We start from the raw sequence: 22,180 nt of genomic DNA, 5'->3' as shown, positions 1-22,180 counted from the left end.
AGCTCATTTAACTGTTCACTCTGTACAATCTTGAGGTCATTTTTAAATGATTTTGAACTTGAACTTTTCTTTCCTGAAAGCTCACTCAAGTGCTCATTCTGCACAATCTTGAGGTCTTTTTTTGAAGATTTTGTACTTGAACTTTTCTTTCCAGAAAGCTCAGTCTGTTCACTCTGCACAGTCTTGATTTCATTTTGAGCATTCTCCAATATGTTAGTCACAAAGCTAACTAATGTGTTGTCATTTGAGGTCTTCAAATTCTGTTCTTCCCTTTCTACCTCAATCTCCATAAGGAATCCTTGTTTTGAAAATAATTCTTCTGAAAGGTCCTTCAAATCATCATTTAAAATCGATTTTAGAATCACTGTTTTTTCTAATTTTTCCAGACTTGGTTTAAGCTCCAATAGCTCTGAAAGGAAGTTTTCCTGCCCTTTCCCAACCAAATCTATATCTATAGTAAAGGTTGATTCTCTTTCAAAACTTTCTAAAGAAAGACTTGATAGTCCTCTTTCCATCTCTTCAGTATCTAAAGATTTTATTGTAAAGATGTCAGGATTGGAGTCCCTGGAAGAATTTTCTGAATTTTCTGTTAAGCTTGATGAAGTTGGTGCGTAAGGAGGGTCTTGATCTTCATGTTCTATCATCTCTGCACTTGATGTATCCTTTTTAACAACTGTACAAATAGGCATATTTTGGACTCTTTCATTATCTTCTTCAATGGGAATTTCAATAATATTCCTTAAAAAAGGCTCAAACTTTCCCCTCTTCATAATGATGGTTTTCTGGCACTGTAATATTGAAACAAAATAAAAACAATTAACAGCAGTAAGAAATTTTGAAGCATTTCATATTTTGAATTTATAAGATATCCTTGCCTAATTTTCTGTGAGCACATTTCTGCTCAGTATGATCATAAGCATAACCAGAAAGGTACTGTTTTTTAAAGGAACATTTACAATTTGACAGAAAAATGGACATTTTAAAATCGATTTTCTTTAGCTCCCAGAAGTAAAAATCAGCCTGTATGCATATATTTGATGAACCAATTCACAATGCCTAAAAGCATATTTTTTAACAAAAAACCCCATAATAGACTTTTAAATACCAATTCAATTAATAATATTATCTGTGTTTCATTAGATAGTAACTGACTCCACCAATGAGTCCTATAAGGATAAAAATAACCTACACTGTAATAGAAACATAGGCTGACTCTGAAATGTAAAATATGTTGTTGGATAATCTTTTAAAATTTCACAAAGGCAAATGTAAAGTTATTTGGCATCTGCCCTCAAGGCAAGGTGTCAGAAGTGCTCCATTTGACCTGCACTTAAAATGTGGCACCATGCCACAATGTAGCCTGGTTATTTAATAAGACTCAAATTCATCTAGCAATGGTAAGGGAGGGTTTCAAAACCAGTTCTGTGATGACAACATTTTAGTGTTATATCTGTAGGCAGTTTGGTAGAGGCAATGATTAGACTATTACCAAAAGAGACAATGATGAATTTCATCAGTTAAGAGCTCACATCATACAACACATGTATATATGTATATTTTTTTAATTTAAAAAATATGAACTAGACAAATTAATATTTGCTTTAATTTATTTTTAATTTAGCATATCAGAGTTTTTATCAGTTTTATATATTTCAATCAATAAACAATCAATCAATATAAACAATAAATAAATCAAAAACATTTATTAAGTGCCTACTGTGCTAAGTACCATTTTGACTTTATATGCCTAAAATATGTATATAGATGTACCAGAAAAGATAACAAGTATAATAGTTAATAAGCTAGGATAACTGAGGACTCACGCCCTCAAATAGTGGCATGCTTTGAGGATGTGCTTCTCTAAAAGGGTAGTCCTCTGCATATATATTCCTAATAACAACCTTGAAAAAAACGAAGTTCCAGTTTGAGACTACATAATTCCTCCCAGAGGTCACTGAACTCTTTTATGACAGTACTTTATCCATAGTAAAAGGGCAACTTTAAATCTAAGAGTATTTTTCACACAAAAACTCCAACATGGTAGGTTTTTCCAAATATCAAAGTCTACCAATATAAAGATTACAGCCCTGATTAAATCTTCCTATTGAGTTTGTGAGCTCAAATCATTCACAAAGAAAAAAAGCTATTATCATAAAAAAAAAGAAAAGAAAAAGAAAAACTGCACACCAATTCAGGCAGAAGTTGAACACAATGCAATATGAATAAACTTTACTTTGAAAAACCCTTGATGATGATGATAATGATGATGATGATGCAACAGACATTATGCCAAGATGGGTTTTTCAATAACTCTTGATTCACAACAGAGAAAATGGGAAAGTCAAAACTTTGAGTTTATTCTCTTTATGCTGTTAAGTGAAGATGATAAGAACTGTCAAGATAGTTGTTAGGGGGATTGGAGTTATCTAGCATATCAATACACATCCATAATGGCAGTCCATATGTAGGAAAAAAATATACTTCTTGTTAGTATAGCACATCACTACTTTTTTTCAGAGCATTTTCCCATTTATTTTCTCATTTGATGTGTAATGTTGGATGTGGGGAGGGAGTACCATTACACATAAGATTAATCAAATTGGCAATACCTTTAGTGAACCTGGGTATAATAACAATAACTCAGATTCGTATAGTACTTTAAGGTTTCTGAGTACTTTCCTCACAACAATTTTGTGAAGTAGATAGTGCAAGCATTATTATCCCCATCTTACTGCAGAGGAAATTGAGTCTCTGACATGAAGTGATTTACTCAGGGTCACATAACTAGAGTTTGAAATGGAATTCAAGGCCAGATCTTCCAATCACAAATTCAGCATTCATTCTTCTACACTATGGTGCTTCTCCAATTAACATAATTGAATCAAGTTTTATTTCAATAGTATTAAACATCTGATAGTATGATCCTGATCAAAACTTGCACTGGCTCTCAAATACCTACATAATAAAATCCTATCTCTTTAATCTGGCATTCCAGATGGAATGACCAGTTAGTTATCTTTATGCTAGCCTCATTTTCTCACTGCTTACCACAGGTTCTGTAACAGGCCAGCCCCAAGGAAAGGTAATAAAATCATCTCTGGAACCATAGCTCCCCACTCAGCAACATGTTAGCCTTTTGGTCATCCCATCTCTGACCATTGTACCTTGGTTTTTTCTAGTAACTGCTTTTTTGCCTTACTTCTAACAAGTAAGCCCTGGTCATGTCCCCAGTTTCAGTAATTGGGTTCCTGTATTATTTTTCCATGTCTAAGTTCTTCCTTGGTTTCTTACAAGTAAATTTTATGTAGTATTGCTAAATAGATTGGTTTTGACTTCGTCAGTTGTTTCATTCTTCTAAGTCCTTTTTCAAATAAAGTCCTATGTGTTTTAACAGCAACTATAGTTAATGGTAGGGATGGACTGAAAGTATGCATTCATGTCTGTACACACAGGAGAGTGCATATGGAAGGGTGGGAGCAGTAGAGAAAGATCTTATAACCCTAGCCAAAGTGATATGAAATCTATCTCCCCTCAGTTAATGAGATGATGAACTCATCTCTATTTCCTTCTCCTTGTGAGAAGTTAGAAACGGTTATATTTTCATATAAGGAAATTGAGAGGAAAGTAGTTCTGGGTGAGGAGCTTCAAGAACCAGATAAAATCGGGTGAAATTGGTGGTGTGGTTGGGGAGGCTGAAAATGGGACCAAGGTTAAGCTTTACTTAGAGTGCTCATGCTTCTCCACCTCTGGGCGGATTAAGACACCACATGGTGGGCCTTTGGGGAAATCTGTGCCCTGTGCTGACTTCTACCCATGAAAGTCAGCTGGGAGGGACTTGTGACCAGGAATAGGAATATAAGGATTGCTCTCACTTGTGTAGTGTGTGTGTGCTCATCTCAAGTTCCACACCCCTTCCTGCAGGAAGCTTATTAAAGGTTTCAATTGCTTCATTCATCCCGAGTCTGTCTCACTTAACTGTGTCTATTTGGGTACCAGAGGTTATTTCCAACATCCTTTTTCCTCCCTCTTTCTTCTTCCCTTCTTTTGTATTCTTATGATATGGCTATACAAACACAGACACACACACACACACAAATGTTTTTGTTTTTATAGTCAATCTATTTTCTATAAAACAAATCAATTTTGATGACCTTTTATGCTTGATGTTGTTTAGAGCCTAGATATCTTAATCCTGACCTAGCTTCAATCAAGTTAAATCATCATCCTTCATAGTTCAAGCATACTCACAATGTACCAGTTCTCAGACATACTGTCAAACCACTACAAGCTAGATAATCAGAATTTGAATTTCAGCTATAGACAATTAGTACTATAATCACTTAATTCTCTGGGTCTGTTCATTCTGTAAAATGGGATTATTATGCCTGATAAGCGAGTCCTATCCATGTGTCCCAGTTCCAGTAACTGGGTCCCTGTATCACTCATCCATGCCTATGTCCCTTCCTTGCTTTCCTGCAAGTAAACTTTCTGTAGCATTTCTAAATCAGTTACTGCTTGCAGGGAAAGCCCTTTGTAGTGCTATTTAAGTTGTTAATATTGTCAGATTTTTTTTTATGATGAAGATGGACTTAGTGAGGTGTGTTGTGCACAGTGGCACACACATGGTGGTTTGTGCTTTGCTATTTGCTTACTGGAGCTCTTAGATAGCTGAATTCCAAAGTAGGTTTCTTGCAAGACTGAATACTCCCTGTCAAATTTAGCTGATCCTAATTAAACTCATCTGAATGTACCCTGCCCCATACTCACACTCTAAAGTGTACCCACATTCTAGTTCACTGCACTCCTCAGAATACTAGATTCTTGAACTATTCTTTGAAGTCTATCCCGTGGGATGGACAGCCTTAGAGAGCCTTTTGGTACTTTAGTAGCTGAATATTTTTGGGTGAGTTTTAATGATTCAACAAGGTAGCTGTATATTTACCAGAGACTCTTAAATATTAAAAAGCCTTCAATACCCAAAGGAAAGCATCTTTATTCATGAAATTTCAGGAGATGGTAGATTAATATTTCTTGGTATGCAGACTTCCTGATACCACAAAAATGACAATGTTTAGGCTACCACCCTGATTTCTTGGGTACTCTATCCTACATCTTATGTTAGTATCCTATATTTTCTGTCACATACTATGTATTAGAAGTTTATTGTAATGATTGGGCAACACCAATTAAATCTGCAAATAATCAAACAACAGATGCTTACTAAAATTTCTTCACACATTCCTTTGTAAGATTTTTAGGAAGATTGTTGCCATGGCAGATCACTTTAAATAAAGATTAAGTCAAACTAAATTTTAAAGATTAAATAAACTAGTAGGATTATTGATCTCCATTTACCTCATTCTCTTCATCTATTTCATTCTTCTCATCTACCCCTTCCTTGTACTTTTTCTTTCTCTTATCCTTGTCTTTATCTTCTTCTAAGCTAATATGTGCTTCAATCTCATATTTTTTTAGCACATCTAGAAAAGAATTAAGAAACAATCAGCTGATTATGGTTGCAGTAGTAGCATATCATACAGCAGCTGTAAGAAGCACTGTCATATAATAGAAAGTACACTGGACCCATAGTCAGAAGCCTGACAACGTCATAGCTATGTAACTGCAGACAAGTCGCTGAGTTTACATAGTGTGTTTAGGGATTAAAGAAAGGACTTACGTGGATGGGAGTCTGTGTGAATATACACACGTGCATATATGCATCTGTACATATACAACACATATATGTGTATCCACAAGTATACAGTGTATATATATATACATACATACGTGTAGATAATGTATATATATGCACATCTGTATGTACACATATATATGCATATGTATGGAGATATATATATATATATATATATATATGTCTTCTTGGTAATTCTTATATACACTGTGAAATGATCAATAGATTACTGGGACTATATCATTTTTGTTTTTGTATGCATAGTACCTCCTTACTCATAATAGACACTGAAGGAAGGAATGTTAACTGAATAGGATGATTGTCAAAAACATTATTGACTGTTGGTGTTTAAAGGCAGGGAGCATACCTAACTTTTATGGTGCCCAGCATGGTGTCATGTAACTAGTCATTTAGCATACTATTTTTAATAATATAGATGGAAAAGGAGGTGGGAAGACATGGGGAAGGGGTATTATAAAGAAGCACAAAAAGGTGTGGAGATGTAAGTGGCTATGATTACTTATAGTTACATAAATCTTGTTATATATATGTATTTGTGTATATACATATATTCACAAATGTATATGTATATATGCATACATATAGACAGAGATACAGACAGATAATTAGATAGATAGATGGATAGATAGATAGTCCTTTGCTTATAACCTTAAATCATTACTTGCAGAATCTAGGACAATTTTGATTCAGTCTTACATTAAAAAAAAAAAAACCACCTTAAAATACAAAAAAAGGCCCTATTCATTTCTGATTGTCAAATTCCTAACTAATTTGAACTGCTTCTTCAGCTGTTCAAAAAATTCTAAGCTGTATTTCAGCATATTTTTAAAATTAGTCCTTCAATCTCATCTTTTTTTAAGCACATCTAGAAAAGAATTAAGAAACAATTAGCTGATTATGGTTGCAGTAGTAGTATATCATATAGCTCATTCTGCTTATAGTTTCTGCTTACCTAATTTTAGACTAAACCAAATAACAACTATTTTGGTATCCTGCTGTCTTTCACTCTATATAGGTGTTCAGACAAATAGAGTTTGTAGTAGCATTGTTTGAAAACTGATAGACTATGAATTCATAGAGTATGAAATCTTATTGTTACTGATCTTGATTCTATTTAATGAAGCCAATTCCATACCACCCAAGCAATAATAAGGCTTGGGGGCTATCACATAAATTCTTACTTAAAGGTTCTACTAATTCAAGGAGGGCATTTTGAGAGTGTCATTAGAGATCTCTAAAACGATAATACTACTTTGCAAAAAAGTAATTTAGTTAAAATCTCTAAATGTATTAATGTAACCTATTTGTTAAAGGTTTTTGAAGGTTACTCACTCTTATGACTCTAGGCCAAATATGCCAAGTAAAAAAACCACTGGGGAGTGTCATGACACTGCTTTAAATCTGTTTTAATGTTTTATTTAAGTGTTTTGTTTAAAAGTTTTGTTCTATTATAGCTCAAATTTTTAATTGGAGAAAATTGTTTATGTACATCCACCAAACCAGAAACCATTAGCTTCAATATAAGAAAACACAGCAGTAGAGACACCCAGAAATTCATAGGAGAAAGAATCTGAAAGAAAGGAGCAAGTTATGACTCATGTTTTTAGATATCTATATGCATATGCACAAAGTATGGCTAAAAAGCAAGATTAATGAGAAATTCTAATTCAAGGAGACAAATTTAACCTTATGAGTAGCATTGAAACTTGGCATGAGAATCATAATTAGAATATGGCTATGAAAAGCTATGTATAATTCCAAAGAAACTCTTTTTCTCCATCATAATCCTTGAAAAAGCTGACTACGTTCACTGCTTCCACTTTCTCTCTTCTCACTTCCCCCTTCAGCCCTTTGCAGTCTGCTTTCTCATCTCAGAATTCAACTGAAACTGCTCTTTCCAAAGTTACCAGTGATCTCTTAATTACAAAACCTAATGGTCTTTTCTCAGTCTTAATTTTTCTTGACCTATCTACTGCATTTGACACTGCTGACTACCCTCTCCATTAGGGCAAATCTGACCATGTGACTCCCCTAGTCAATGAATTCCAGTGGATTCCTATTGTCTCTCGGATAAAATATAAACTCCTTTGTTTAGCTTTTAAAAACCCTACGCAGTTTGGCCCAAACTATGGCTTTCTTCTCATTGGATGTTTTCATGAAAAATCTATCAGATGCGTAGAACACTTAGGAATTCTTTCTCGGGCATGGGTTGTACTTTTTTTTTAAATTTTAAATTTTTCGTTTTTTTATTTTAAACATGTGTTTTTAAAACTTTGGATTACAAATTTTCTCCCTTCCTCCCTCCCCACCCACCCTCATTGAAAAGGCAAGCATCTCCCTACAGGTTATAGATGTGTAGTCATGCAAAACACTTCCATAGTAGTCCTGCTGTGACAAAGTGTTGTCCTTTTGAATTCCTTTCCAACTCTTCTTTGATTCTGGGACTAGGATGTAATGGATTGGGCTGGATGGAGATGAAAGTATGGGGAGAAGGAGATGGAAAGCGTTGTTTTCGCTTCAGGAGGCGACAGCTCTGGATTAGAGAGGTCAGAGCGCTCACTGTGTGAATTTGCTTCCCACGGGACTAAGGAAGCTAGTTGAGACCCCTACCCTCCAAGGTCCTGTGATAATGAAGTGCTTTATTGAAGACAGTGTTTGCTCTCCAAATAGAAGAGTTATGGGTGGAAATAACACAGAGTTTGGAACAGAAGACTAGATCCTCAGGGGCCAGACAACTTGCACTTGGTGCCAGCTTTGCAACTATGTCAATGGCAGGGGATTAGGGATACACAGAAGATACTACAAAATTAACTTGGCTTTGTGCCAGGTCTCATGTCCAAGGTCCTGATGCTTTTGAAACCAGCAATGCCGTAAGGACCCAATGAAGATAACACTAGGCCTTTGAGACATAAGTCTTTCTATCTCGAGCAGCCCAGTAATTCTATCCACACTGGACTTCTTACTGTTCCTCAAAGTTAACATTCCATCTCCTACCTCTGTGTCTGCACTTGGGCTGTCCCTCACGACTAGATTGCTCTCGCTCCTGGTCTCTGTCTCTTAGAATCCTAATCATCTTTCAGGACCCAGCTCTAGTTCCCACTGAAGCCTTACCTGATCCCCTAGTTACTGGGGACCTTTCTCTTCTCAAATTGCCTTATACTTATGTATCTACGTATAGTTTGTATCCCTAAATAAAATGAGAGCTCCTTCATTATAGGCACTATTTTATTTTTGTCTTTGTATTCAATCTAACCCATTATTTATTCTAGCATTTCATTTCCACTCATGGTGTTATTCTTCTTACCAACTTAACTACACTTTAAAGTGAGAAAGAGTTCAAGACAAGCTGCTACTCTTGGGAAACCGCCTCTGCTCTAGTCATGCTCCACTTACACATTCACAATACCTCCTTGTACCCTTCCCCTTTGTCTACTCACTGGAAAGCACTTCTGGAAACACAAATATTTTTTCCCGAGACATTTTCTTTCCTTTCCCCTACCTAGAAGCCTTATCCTCTACAACTTTTCAATAGATTAATTAAACAATATAGCTAGTCTGTTAGTATCTCAAGTTTGATTTCATAAAGTCACTGAACAGTGTATTAAATTAGATGACTCCTGAGATATATTTATCTATTTCTCCTTTTATTTGATTATTAAAAGCAGTTAGGTTTCCCATCAAAACTTTAATCTCATGTTCTTTACATTCCATTTGTCATTTACTATAATAGACAAAACTTCTGTTTTCAAATTCAAAACTCAATAAGAAAGCTTATGCCTTGAATTCTGGTTTCAGGTTTTACCAGGATGATGATTTAAATATCATATAATAATTTAAATACTTATAATATTATATTAAGTACTGAAGTATTACCAATAACGTACCTGCATCTGAAAATAATTGTACGGCTTCATGTGAAAAACTAAAGGAAACATGTCCAGGAAAAGCCACCTGAAGCAAACAAGACAAAGTGAACAGGGATATCATTAGTATTTCACTTTTACCAACTTAACATTATTCTATGACTGAAAGTTTTTTAAAATTCTACTTTTTAAGAAAATCTCACATAAAGATGAAAAAAATTTCAAACAAAATTTAACTGCTCTGACAGGTGCCAGCACACTGGAGCAGAATACTAAGTTAGGAGTGTATTGTTAGAGGAAGTCAGGCAGAGAAGAAGAGGTGATGGTGCCTTTTAGATTAAGACATATAACCATTCTCCAAAGCCTAGAGAAGAATTTAACTGAAAGAGAAAGAAAAAAAAAGAAATGGCATCATGGAAAACATTTATCATAATAGATCTCTGAACCATGAAAAAACGAATACGGCCTTTCTACCAGAATAGCTTTAGGTCACATCTGGTAGCACTGCCAAGATTTTAAAGTTCCATTTATCATATCAACTTTTCTGAAAATAGCTCCATTTATATAATGTTTTAAGTCTTACAAAGCGCTTTCCTCACAATAATCCTGTGAAACAAAATTGCTTGTCTTCTCAAGGAGGTGAAGGTGTGGGAGAGAGGGAAAGAACTTGGAACTCAAAATTTTAAAAAATGATTGTTTAAAAAACGTTTTAACTTACCTTCCATTTATCATATCAGTTTAACATCTCTTTCATTTATCATACCAATGTAAGCCATTAGTGTACTAAAGTGTTGATCAAGTTGCTGGACTTTTATCAACTATGGCCTTTCATGTTTTGATATCTTTTCCAAGAATATTTTTTAAAAATAAAACCCTAAAATTTAAATTCTCAATACTGATCAATTAGCTGCTAATCGACAAGTTATGGAAATTTATTGACTCCTTCCAAAGATCATTGTTTTAAATATTTCTAATGACTCCTCTTTGTAACAGTTGCCAGGTCCAGACCCTTTGGTGGCCTCTTTAAACAACTCTTGGTAAAACCAGACCACTTGCACACAAAGCGGGCATAGCTTTTGCTAATTAAGGGAAGAAAATTTCTGGGCCAACTAACCTTTTGACTATGTCCATGAGGTAATGACCAAAGAAGAGCTAAGGTACCTGGCTTCACCCCCAGGTTGATAAAAAACCATACCTAAGTGCCTGAATTGAGGATGGAAGCTAGCAAAGATAAATAAGGTAATAGGCAACAAATACCTCTAGGAAGGGTGCTACTTCAGGAAAGAGTGCACATAAGCAGCACATACATATAAAAGAACACTAAATTTCGCTGTTTTTTACTTCATAATATCTCTTGAAATCAATGATTTCTCTTTACTCACATAGTTACCACCTTAGTTCAAGCCCCCATCATCTCATCTAGATTAATTCAATAGTCTCCTAATTGGGTTTCTCTTGCCTCAAGCCTCTCAACATTCTAGTTTTTATTCAAGTAAAAGTTTTTAAAATACCTAAAATACACTCACTGAATTATCCATTAGTTTTAAAATATCCAACGTAACGACAATTTAAACCCACTTTTTATATTGTTTAAAACAATGAGACTATTCAGGAAGTTTGCTTTCACTTTATAGTCTTAAATTTTCAAGACTAAAAATTTGGAGGTTCATTTTCTTCTGAGTATTTTAAAAAATTAAAACTGCTAAAATTAACTTCCCTCATTCACAGAAAATTCTATACTATCCTACATACTAACCATCATGCAGGAAATAGGCTGGAAATGCAAACCATGAGATATGGAGCAGTTTGAGATTCCTAGCTCCAAAGATCTACTTGAATCAAATACTTTACTTATAAACAAAGAAACTTTCATTTATAATCTCAGAATTTAGACCTTGAAGGTCTGGAAGTCTAGTTGAGGAGGGAAAGTAATGCATGTGAAACTGGAATGGATGACGTTGAGTAATTCCACCTCTTGTACATTGACATTAAGCCAATTGCCATATACCCTCCTACTTGCCACAGCATCTGTTGTATGTTGGGTCTTATTCTGCTGTTTGTCTTGTGGGTTCCCTCAAGTGGGGAGTAGTCTATTGCAATTCCCCCAGAACTTAATCATTATTGGCAGCCCTCCCTCCCAGCGAATAAATTTCTGTGCCATGCATTTACCCGCAATGCCCTCATTTTTACCCTTCTTAGAGCACCGTCTCCCCAAACTTTGGCAAATTGGCAAGACAAACTTGAGCAAGGGACTTCATCCTGCTGGATCCAGTACTCTGACCACAAAATGCTAGTGTTAAACAACACAATAGCTAACATTCCTCTGTCTCCTCCTGCTTCTTAAGAGAAGCCATCCCCCTCACTTTAATAGATGAGGAAGCTCAAGCCACAGGAGAGACTTGCTCAAGGTTACATAGTAATTTGCTTTCAGTCCAGCGCTCTCTCCATGGCATCACACTGTCCCTACAGCTGCCTGTCTCACTAGTTCAAATAAAGATGGAAAGCATTAAGCAAAATATTTGCTCTTTTGAGGTAGGTTCTATACTGGTTCAGGTCTACAGTCTTATTCATAGCTCATTCTCATTATAAACTATAAGCCACACCCATTTAAAATACAGAGGAAGTGAGTGCTTCCAACAAAATAGCACTTACTTGGAAACCAAAGCTTTAAAAACAAATGTTAAAAATTGTTTTTACATGCAACTAGAAAATAAGATATATAGGTAATGGGGTACAGAAATCTATCCTACCCTACAGGAAAATAGAAGGGGAAGGAGATAAGAGAAGGGGGGTGGTGATAGAAGGGAGAGCAGATTAGGGGAAGGAGTATTCAGAATGCATGCTGTCTTGGGGTGAAAGGAGGGGAGAGATGGGGAGAAAATTTGGAACTTGAAATCTTGTGGAAATGAATGTTGAAAACTAAAATAAATTAATTTAAAATTTAAAAAAAATAGCACTTACAAGAAAATTGTTGTTAAAACATCTCTAGTTTCTGGGCTTCTCTACACACCCATAACTTTCCCCCCTTGTTTTTCCAGAAATTTAGCTGAATTTGCAATTTTCAAGAAACGAAACTATTTTAACTGATCAGACCACTTTGCTGTTGTTTCAACTGTTTTTAGTAAGATTAGAAGTAGGATCAGAATGTCAAGAGTCTAAAAAATATATGCCTTAGAGAGTATGACTGTTTTCCAATTCTTTTTAATTTGAGGGTTTGCTGCTGTTGTTGCCGTTTTATTAAATGGTTGTGCCACCTTCATGGGAACATAGATACCTTTGTGACTGCTTCGGTGTCTCCTCTTGGTTCCTGAAGAAGTTCTAAGCTCCTTCTGCTTTCTTGCCTTAAAGTTTGCCTTTTTGTTTCTAATCCAGATTCATCTGTGCTCTTCTTTCTTTGATCTGGGCTAAAAATGATACTTTTCAACTTTGTTTCTGACTGAATTGAGTCTACTCTTTCTAGGCCTGAATGGCTCTGTTTTGGCTTTAGTTCCAGTGAAGTTGAATCTGTGATTTCTTTTTCTGATGCTTCTCCTTTGGGTTCAGGGTTTTCGAATACTAGTTTATCATCTCTTCCATCTATAGATTCTACACCAATATCTTTCTCTTTTAAGGAAACAGTAGTTAAAGGGGTACTTTCCTCAGGAGGAAGGCTTTCATTTTTTGTTTCAGCATCTTCTTGAATAATCAAAGATGAATGTGAAGGCTCCGCTTTCATTTCTACCAGTGGCAGGCTCTTCTTAACTTCAAGTGTTTTGACAGGTAGCTAGGAAGAATTGAACAAAACTACTTAATACTCATTGGTAATTAGTAAATATCAAAAATAATATTATTCATACCCTTTAACATAAGCAAATAACCCTATTATTAAACAGTTGTAATTATTGTGCTGAATGTGAAGGATCAATTGCATAAAGCCAGAAGATGACTATTCTCTGTTAGTCTGAGATCCATCTGTCCCCTCCCCAAAAGAATTATCATATTACTTTATATAACTTTGATTTTCATATAGGTTTCTATAGATTCTAAAAGATAAAAGTTAATCAATTCCCTTGGCCAGACATAGTACAGAAAAACAATTATTGTCCTCCAATTTATGTAAATACTTTATGTATGAATGGATACCCTGAGATGCTCAATAGCCAAAGGAAAGCTTCACTCCTGTTAGTGTGACCACGATTCTTTCTTTCTACTTCCCCTTATCCCTGCCAGGCCCCATCTCCACCTGCACCTCCAACGGCAGCTCCTCCTTCCCTTCTCATTACTTTTGTAACAGCCCTGGGAAGGCCTCCTCGGAAACATCCCATTTCCTTCACCCCAAAGGTCCCATTGTACTCTTCTGAATTAGAGCACCACCCTCATTCCCCACCCTTCTATGATGAAGTACCCAGATTTGGTTTTACTTTCAGTCTCACATAAATCTTACTTCTGTGCTTTGTGCACAACAAAGCAAAAGAGAAGATATATGCATATCTGAAAGCACTATATAAATACCAGCAGCTATTAGATCCTCTGTGAGGCTCTGCAGATCTAAATGAAAGGGAATATGGGGGCTGGGGGAAGAGCTAGGGCAAAGCCCTTCTATCCCATTTCCCTAATATTACTAGCAATAAAAACCTTAAAAAAAAAAAAAACCTCAAAAATGTTGTGTGCTTGGCTTCAGGGATAGTCAGGGGAGAAGCAGGGAGACTGTTTTGTTCTACAGTTGGACCTGGGAATAGGGTCACCCTGGTTGGAAGCAACAGGTGTTGGCGGTAGAAAAGGAAGCAGGCAAGCCTGGGAAGGAAAGAAAAGTGGTGGTGGGAAGTTGGTGTAGGATTTGGGTGAGGTTTTCAGTGATGACACTCACTGGCGGGGTTGTGTCAGGCTCCTACAGTCACTTACCTCCAAACCGGGTAATGCTCTCCACCCCCAGGATGCTTTTTCATGCCTCACCCTACCCACCCCTTCCCCCATTCCCCATCCCCAAAGTGTGGAGTCTCTGTCGGAGGCCATGGTCTATAGCTGAGGGAAGGAGGGGGTGGGTGGGGAGCGTAGCAGAGGCTATAATACAAGGATTCCCTGTAGAAGTGGGTGAGGAGGGGATTAGACTCCTGGCTCCCAATTTGGAGAGTTTCTTGATAGATGCCTTATTACATATAGTAATTGGTTAGATTAGTGAAATACGGTACTTCAAGTACATCATGGATTAATGTAGATCCTTATGGCTGGCCTGAGAATCGAATCACTATGCATAAATTGTTTCTATAGAGAAATGTTATTCCAGTTTGAATAACCAAATGACAAATGGAACATAACCCTCCCAAGTATTTTAGTCTTTGTCAGGTTAGAGGAATATCTTGCTTTGTGAAATATAGTTTAACAGACTTAGCTGTTAAGTGAAACTTCTGACAAATGAATCGTATTTTTCTGTTGATTTTCCTTATAAAATTAGAATACTGTTTTTATGGAAAAAATCCTCCAATAAATTACAATGAAAACTTTTGGTGAGGAAGAAGCTGGGAGGTTGGCTAGTTCTGTGGCATGCTAATTTGTACCACTCAATGTACTTAGAAAGAACTCTGCAGTATATTTCTGAACTACTTCCCTTTCTTACCTTTCTAATGATCTGATTTTAAACCATAACTCTCCCCAATATCAAGAATTTCAAAATCATAATTCAGTGGATACTACATGAAAATGTTTTTAATTCAAGATTTTTGGTTCTAGAAAATGAATATGCTGCGTTTTAATTAATTTTGTAAATCTGAAATTCTGTAAAAATGTTTTGTAATGAAAAGATCCTTGTATAATAGAGTACTGCATCAGTGCAGACCTTCCACAGAGACATGTAAGAATAAGTTTTAATTATTTATATGATACAATTTGTTTGTATCACAGTTGTAAAACTAGGAGTCTGAACCTAATTACCTAACCTCAATAAGTTTTCTTCAGATATTATGGCTCTAGTTGTCCCTTTATTTCCTTAGTCACTTAGGATATAGACCTAAGAGCCTATTTATTAATAATTTCTTCTTTCTGCCTTCCCTAATTTTTTTTCTTTCTTGCTATCTCTTTTCTGTCTCTCTGTTTCCATCTCTCTCTGTTTGAAAGTCTATCTTTTCCATACATAACCTCATTTTTTGGAGGTTGCCTTTTCAAAGACACAATAATCTAGTGATCTTGCCTATTGCAGTGATATATAACTTCACTTTAAAAAAAATTTTAGCATCTACCCTTTCAAATCTACTATCTTCTGGTTAAGGATCAGCACCACTTATTGACAGAGTATTCTCAAACCTTCATAATGATAAAGATATTGTATACAAAGAAAATAAATGAGGATTATGTTTGACTTGGTCCAAACCATACAAATATACCCAACTCTATAAAACGTGGGGTTTATCTTTATAATATTTATACTTCTCATGATAGGAATGTTATTGTTTTTACATTTACACACATATTTGGGAGTACCTAGAGTAAGTTCATAACTGTCTTCAGTCCTGTGAGAAAGCTACCTACAAGCTGCTAAAGTTGCTATTATAATGGGGTCTGAAAAAAAAGAAGTAATTGAAAGAGATTTAGTAAGCATTTCCAGGTTGCTTTTCAGAACCCTGGATATGTGTTTGATAAGGATTTCGTAAGACTCTGTAGAGGCTTATCCTGAGAATCCCACCTTGGAATCTATCACGAACAAAAGCTATGTCTCTTTTTTTCTATAGTTTGAGAACAGAAGTCTAAACTGTTCCAGGACACCACTGTAGCACATTTAATTGTACAGATATTCTCACTAAAAACATCACTACATTTATTGTGTAAAAGGTTAGTGATACCTTTTTGGATAATTCCCCCTTTCCGTTTGTAAACACTTTATTCTTTTGTTTAAAAAAAAAAAAGAGTGATTTTTATTAGGGCATGTACCCTTTACCTCAAATGGAAGAGTTTTATCTTCTTGCTTTTTAAATGATAATTCTGCCAAGAAAAGAATAGAAACATTTTACTCTACAACAGCCAATAATACCAATTACTCCTATACTGAAAAAGTATTTAAAATCTATTTTTTGCTAAATGTTCAAGGCAGCAAATACAATGATCTTGAAATTGCCCAAATTAGCCAAGTAAATCTCTGGATTGATGGGAAATCTTAAAAAAAGAAGTAAAGATATATAGTAAATGTATACATAGTAACCATATTTCACATAAGCCCATGCAAGTAAGACAAAGAGATAAGTAATGTATCTTTTGCTCCAAATCAAGAGGAAAGGGAACTGTCAGTGTCAGGATTACTATCATCCAGGAAAGGTAGATGAAAAGAAAGAGATGATAGAGAAGAGAGGCTCATTTAGGAGATGCTAATGAATCCAGTACAAAATATCATGAATATATGTAACAAATATATGGTTTAATAAGTAAATACACTTTTAAAAATTATTTTTGGAGAAAAGAAGAACATTTGAGAAGATGAGAAAAAATGTGAAGGATTGAAGGAAGAAGGACAAAAGTAGTCCCATTGAGGGGCAAATATATATCAATAAGGGACATTTTGTGAGGAATAGAGACACAACATAGTGATAGAGTGATCTGAAAATCATTTTCTTCTCTGATTGTTATCCAAATCAGGCAGGCAAATAGCTGCTGGAGGGTGAACACACCTGCCTGCTAGGAAAACATGCCATATGCAAGCAGGTTCTTGGTACCTTGGATCACTTGTTGAAAAGTGCATTGTGTATTTATGTCATAGTTAAACACTTTGAAGATATGGCAGTCTTCCAGATTCTTTTCTTTTAAAAAACCCACTATATCTCTTCTCTTGAATTCCTTGCCCCCTTATCCTATTGCCACTCTTGCCTTACTGAGCCTCAAGCCTTGGATAACTTTCACCATACATTGCTTTTGTTCCTACTGACATGCTGCTGAACAAAGCTGGAGAAAATAAAATTACTGACTGGGTCCACTACTACCCACAAAATACACGCATATATCCCCTCATTCTCAAAAAATCATCATTTGATCTGTCTGTCCCCACTAGTTATTGTCCCATATCTTTTCTTTATTGTGGCTAAATTCGTTTAGAAGGCAGTTTATAATCTATGCCTTTACTTCTTTCCTCTTAGACTACTCTGAACTATCTGTCTGATTTCCAACTTCATCATTCAACCCAAACTGCCCTCTCTAAAATTACCAGTGATCTTTAAATTGCCAATCTAATAGCCTTTTCTCAGTCTTCATCCTTCTTTACCTCTTTGCAGCTTTGGCACTATAGATCATCCTCTTCTTTACCTTCATAACCTCTCTTCTCTGACACTGCTGCTCCTAGTGCAGGTCCTCATCACCTGGATTATTGTAATATCTTTCTGGTTGGTTTCCCTGTGGCAAGGATCTTCCCACTCCAGTCCATCTGTTATTAAATTGATCTTTCTAAAGTGCAAGTATGACCATATCACCCCCTTATTCAAATCAACTGCAGTGACAGCCTATCAGGCCTCCAGGATCAAGTTCTCTGAAATCCAAAGTTCTTCGTAACCTTGCTCCCTCCTACCTTTTCCAATCTTCTTATATTTTATTCCCCTTCACATACTGTATGACCCACAGTGACACTGGCCTCCTTGCTGTTCCTCATATAAGATTCTTCATCTTCCAATGTCTGGCATTTTCACTGACTATCCCCTTTGCCTGGAATTCTCCTCCTCATCTCTGCCTCTGTGTTTCTCTGGTTTACATCAAATTTCATCTAAAAGAGCATCTTTCATAAGAAGCCTTTCCAAGTCTCTCTTATGTTAGTGCCTTCCTTTTGTCAAATATCTCTGTTTTATCCTGTATGTATCTTATTTGTATATAATTTGCATGTAATCACTCCCATGAGACTGTGAGCTCCTTGAGAGTAAGAATTGTCTTTAGACTTCCTTTGTATAATCAAAACTTAGAACAGTGCCTAATATATAGTAGATACTTAGTAAATGCTTGATTTTACATGAGTTATTACTTTTTGATCCTGTAAACTGAGAGTAGGACAACTGTATTAGCAAAAAGAACTAGAAACAAATCACTATTCTCAAAGAGATAGCTATGCTAGGTTATCATTTATTAACTACTTTTTTTTATATCATAGGATGTAAAATAATTGCCAGAACAGAATACCAAAAGAGCCCAGAAACTATCTCAGTCAGTAAACAATTGATCTCTTTAACAAGTGGAGAAACATGGCAGCCAACAGTAACACCAGCTTCTTTGTGCACAGAGTATAAATACAGTAATGGAATTAATTTTTTTTAATGTATCTTTTTAAACTTGAGGACCGAATGGCAGAAGGATCAGTGGAAAACTGGGAGGGGGGGAAAATCCGAGCAAATTACTCAGCTGTCATCAATGAAGAAAATAGATCATGATAGATTTATTGTGTTGGAATTATGTCATTTTCCATCTGCTTCATACTTATTTTTGTGACTGCTGGTGTGTATTTATGGATTTGAGCAAAACAATGGGATCATTAAAAGACTGAAATCATCTTTAACTCTTCCCTTTTCCTTACCCCAACCATGGAATCAACTGCCAAGTCCTATCAAATTTACTGCAACAATGTCCACTACAATAGTGAAACAATATTTCCCTCCAAATCCAACCTCCAAAATGCATCTGTCCTTTGCTCTCCAATCACAATGGTTACTCACTTCTCTCCTACACCATTTTTATAGGCTCTTTTTTAAAAAGACCATCTTTTTACCCTCTCTAATAAATACTTCACATAGCTACTATATTAATCTGTTAAGATACAGGTCTCATCAGATGACTCTTCTACTCAAACATCTTTATTAGCTTTTAATTGTCCGCTTAAATAACAACAACCACCAAACTCCTCTACTTGGTCTTCTATACTTTCTGCACTCTGGGACCAATCTCCCTTTTTAGCCATATTTCATACTATTCATCCTTTATGCAATCTATGATCCAGTCAAACCGGACGACTTCTCTCAATCTTCCCCTGCTGGCACACTTTTGTGCAGGTTGTGCCCTATGGCAGGAAAACATTTTCTATCTATCTTTTTGCATTAATATTCTTTATCTGCTTCAAGACCAAGTTCAGGTGTCATGTCCTTCATGAAGCTTAGACTCTTCTCCCTACATAGTGATCTTTCTTTCCTAATTTTTATAGCACATTGTCTACATTTTTCCTATTTTATATTTTATCATACTCATCTGGGCACATATTATATCTCTCCAATTAAATTACAAGCTCCTTTGAGGCCAGAGACTATATAATTTTTAAATTGTTGTACTCCGCCATCCCCAGCACTTTGCACTGTACTGCACATAATAGGCACTTTGAAATGTCTATTGAATTTTGTTGAATTAAAATAATATTAAGTTTACTAAATTATTCTAGATGCCTGAAAGGAATATCTATATCTAATTTCCTTTTCAAGGTACATTTTATATTTAATACACTTTAAAATTTCCATCAATCTGCAATCTCATTGACATGTATGTATTCCTTCCATACTAACCACATACTATCCTTCTTACCTTGTCCAGGTTTTCTCGTGTTCTTTACAGCAGAAGTATCCAACATCTTAGAAACCTTCCTAGGTATATTTTTACATTGGCACAAGTCTGGTACTCAGGCTTTCCATATTGTATTCATCATGCTTACCACATAACTAGCCTACCTCTTCCAATCATACATTTTTTTCAGTGATATCCATTGTAACACTTCCTTTGCATAAGTCATCATTGGAAATATGCTGTGTCCTATATTACCTTGTGTCTCACCACTGACTTTTGGGTCACTCACAACTTTGATTCTTCAGAGACTGTGGTCCAAGATTTGAAACCAGGGGAAAACATTTGTATATTTATTATTCAAAAGGGAAAATTTTTTTTGTTTTGTTTTTCCCAAGCAGAAGCTCAGGATCATTAAAAGCACTGTTCAATTTCCCAAATGTAAATGTCAGCCTATTCCCTTCTTTCTATTCAATTCAGGATCCTATTAATTGTCCATCTGCACTGCCTTTCCACATATACACACATATGTGTATAAACACAGTATATAGGTATGTATATATGCTGATGTGCTAATGCAATAGATTGACCATCAAACTTAATGGCATAGTTTGGAAAACAGGCATTTTTCATCCATTTACGTTTTCCAGAGCAGAGAGACCAGTATTTGCATGCTGGTCAGAATGCAGTAAAGAAAGATAACAAACAGCAAAAGACAGCAATTTTGTAACTGACAGAAATGGGGCAGAACTTCTATCAGCCTTGCCCCAGATATCTGCATAGATCATAAAGACAAAATGTTGAAAAAAGGTTGAAAGCAACCTTCTAGCTCCTTTGTTGCATGCACATTTGGGTATGATAAAAACTAAAAACACCTCCTAATTATAACTCATACTAGAATTAAACTAAGATCAGAGAAAAAGCAGAGAGGAGCAGAAGCAGGTCATATAGAGAATATCGTAGACTTCATCTTCACATGCGAGCTTGGTTAGCTTTTGATTGTAGCTTGCCTGAGTAGCACGTAGCTCTTGGAGATGCATTAAAACACCATTAGCCCTCTTCTTCCGGAAGGAGGCTTACTGATTGCTCTATCTCCAGAAGATGAGAGTGGAAAGCACAAATTTGCCCTGAAAAGGATGAATAACTGAAGTGACCATGAGACCAGAAGAAGCCCCTGGTATGCATGCAGCACAGGCAATGCTACAGAGAATAGAGACAAGCCAGAAAGCTTCATGAAAGACCACCAGCAGCTGTGTAATATGTGAAGTATACTTTGTACTGGTGATGTGTGCAGCCTGATTATATGTGTTTCTACATCCTACATGTATGCGCCCAGGTGACATGGGTCCCTGCATGCCTCTCAGTCATTCATATTTGATGTATGTCTTTCCCTACTAGTGATATAGTTACTTACAGGAGAGTGCATTACATGTGTACATGAGGGGATTTCTTTCTTGTCACTTAATTTGTTGTGTAATGAAATGCCTTTTGCTTTAAATGAATGTGTCTTCTGGTTACTGGTAAAAGCAGTGCCATTGATGAAGGCTAATGATTTGGGGATCTAAGTGGTCAATGGCTTACAGAAGGCCTTGAATCTGGGATAACTCTCTGTGGACCAACATACAGATGCTACATCTGTAGAGACAGGTAAATTTCTTTGGTGTAATGATGCATTTTTTTTGGAGAAAGCCTTGTAAAGGGGTTCGAGATAATCAGTGCAGTATCCTCTTCCAAAAGGAGCATCTAGATGATACTATCATTTGTAGTGACTTCTTTTGAGGCATCCTCCATGGCAAACATTTTTGGTGAGCAGACATCTCTCTGCTTCAACTGATGTTCATCATCAGAATATAACACATTCACTTGAGTTATAAAGGAATCTCATGTGATCTTAACATATGATTAAGAAACTTTAAAGGCTGTTATTTTGCTCTATTGAGCCAAATGCTTATTTTTTTTTGTAGTCAACAAACAATAAAGATGTCGAGATCTTGTATTCGCTGTACCTTTCAGTAACTGAGTAACTATAAAGGCATGGACTGCTGAAGAAAATAATTTATTACAGCCTTCCTTTGGCCTTCTAACATTTTCATCAAGGATCCTTTGAGATATGTACAGATCATTCTCA

At 35.8% G+C, this 22,180-nt stretch overlaps 1 protein-coding gene across 1 annotated transcript in view; it reads right to left on the bottom strand.

Moving 5' to 3' along the window:
- Nucleotides 1-7: 7 nt before the first annotated feature.
- Nucleotides 8-22,180, bottom strand: part of LOC114051287 (C2 calcium-dependent domain-containing protein 6-like) — a 94,815-nt gene continuing 72,642 nt past the window's right edge. Inside the window, exons 12-15 of the mRNA XM_027873487.1 lie at nucleotides 16,484-16,527; nucleotides 12,851-13,339; nucleotides 9,598-9,664; nucleotides 8-788 (exon numbers count right to left, since the gene is read on the bottom strand). Coding sequence (XP_027729288.1) covers nucleotides 751-788; nucleotides 9,598-9,664; nucleotides 12,851-13,339; nucleotides 16,484-16,527 — 638 coding nt within the window. The 3' untranslated portion in view covers nucleotides 8-750. The remainder of the gene's footprint in view (nucleotides 789-9,597; nucleotides 9,665-12,850; nucleotides 13,340-16,483; nucleotides 16,528-22,180) is intronic.

Source organism: Vombatus ursinus, unplaced genomic scaffold, assembly GCF_900497805.2.
Source record: "Vombatus ursinus unplaced genomic scaffold, bare-nosed wombat genome assembly UNPS02014802.1, whole genome shotgun sequence".
Classification (NCBI taxonomy): Eukaryota; Metazoa; Chordata; class Mammalia; order Diprotodontia; family Vombatidae; genus Vombatus; species Vombatus ursinus.
The sequence above is the reverse complement of the archived record's forward strand: the minus strand, read 5'-3'. Positions and strand labels throughout refer to the sequence as shown.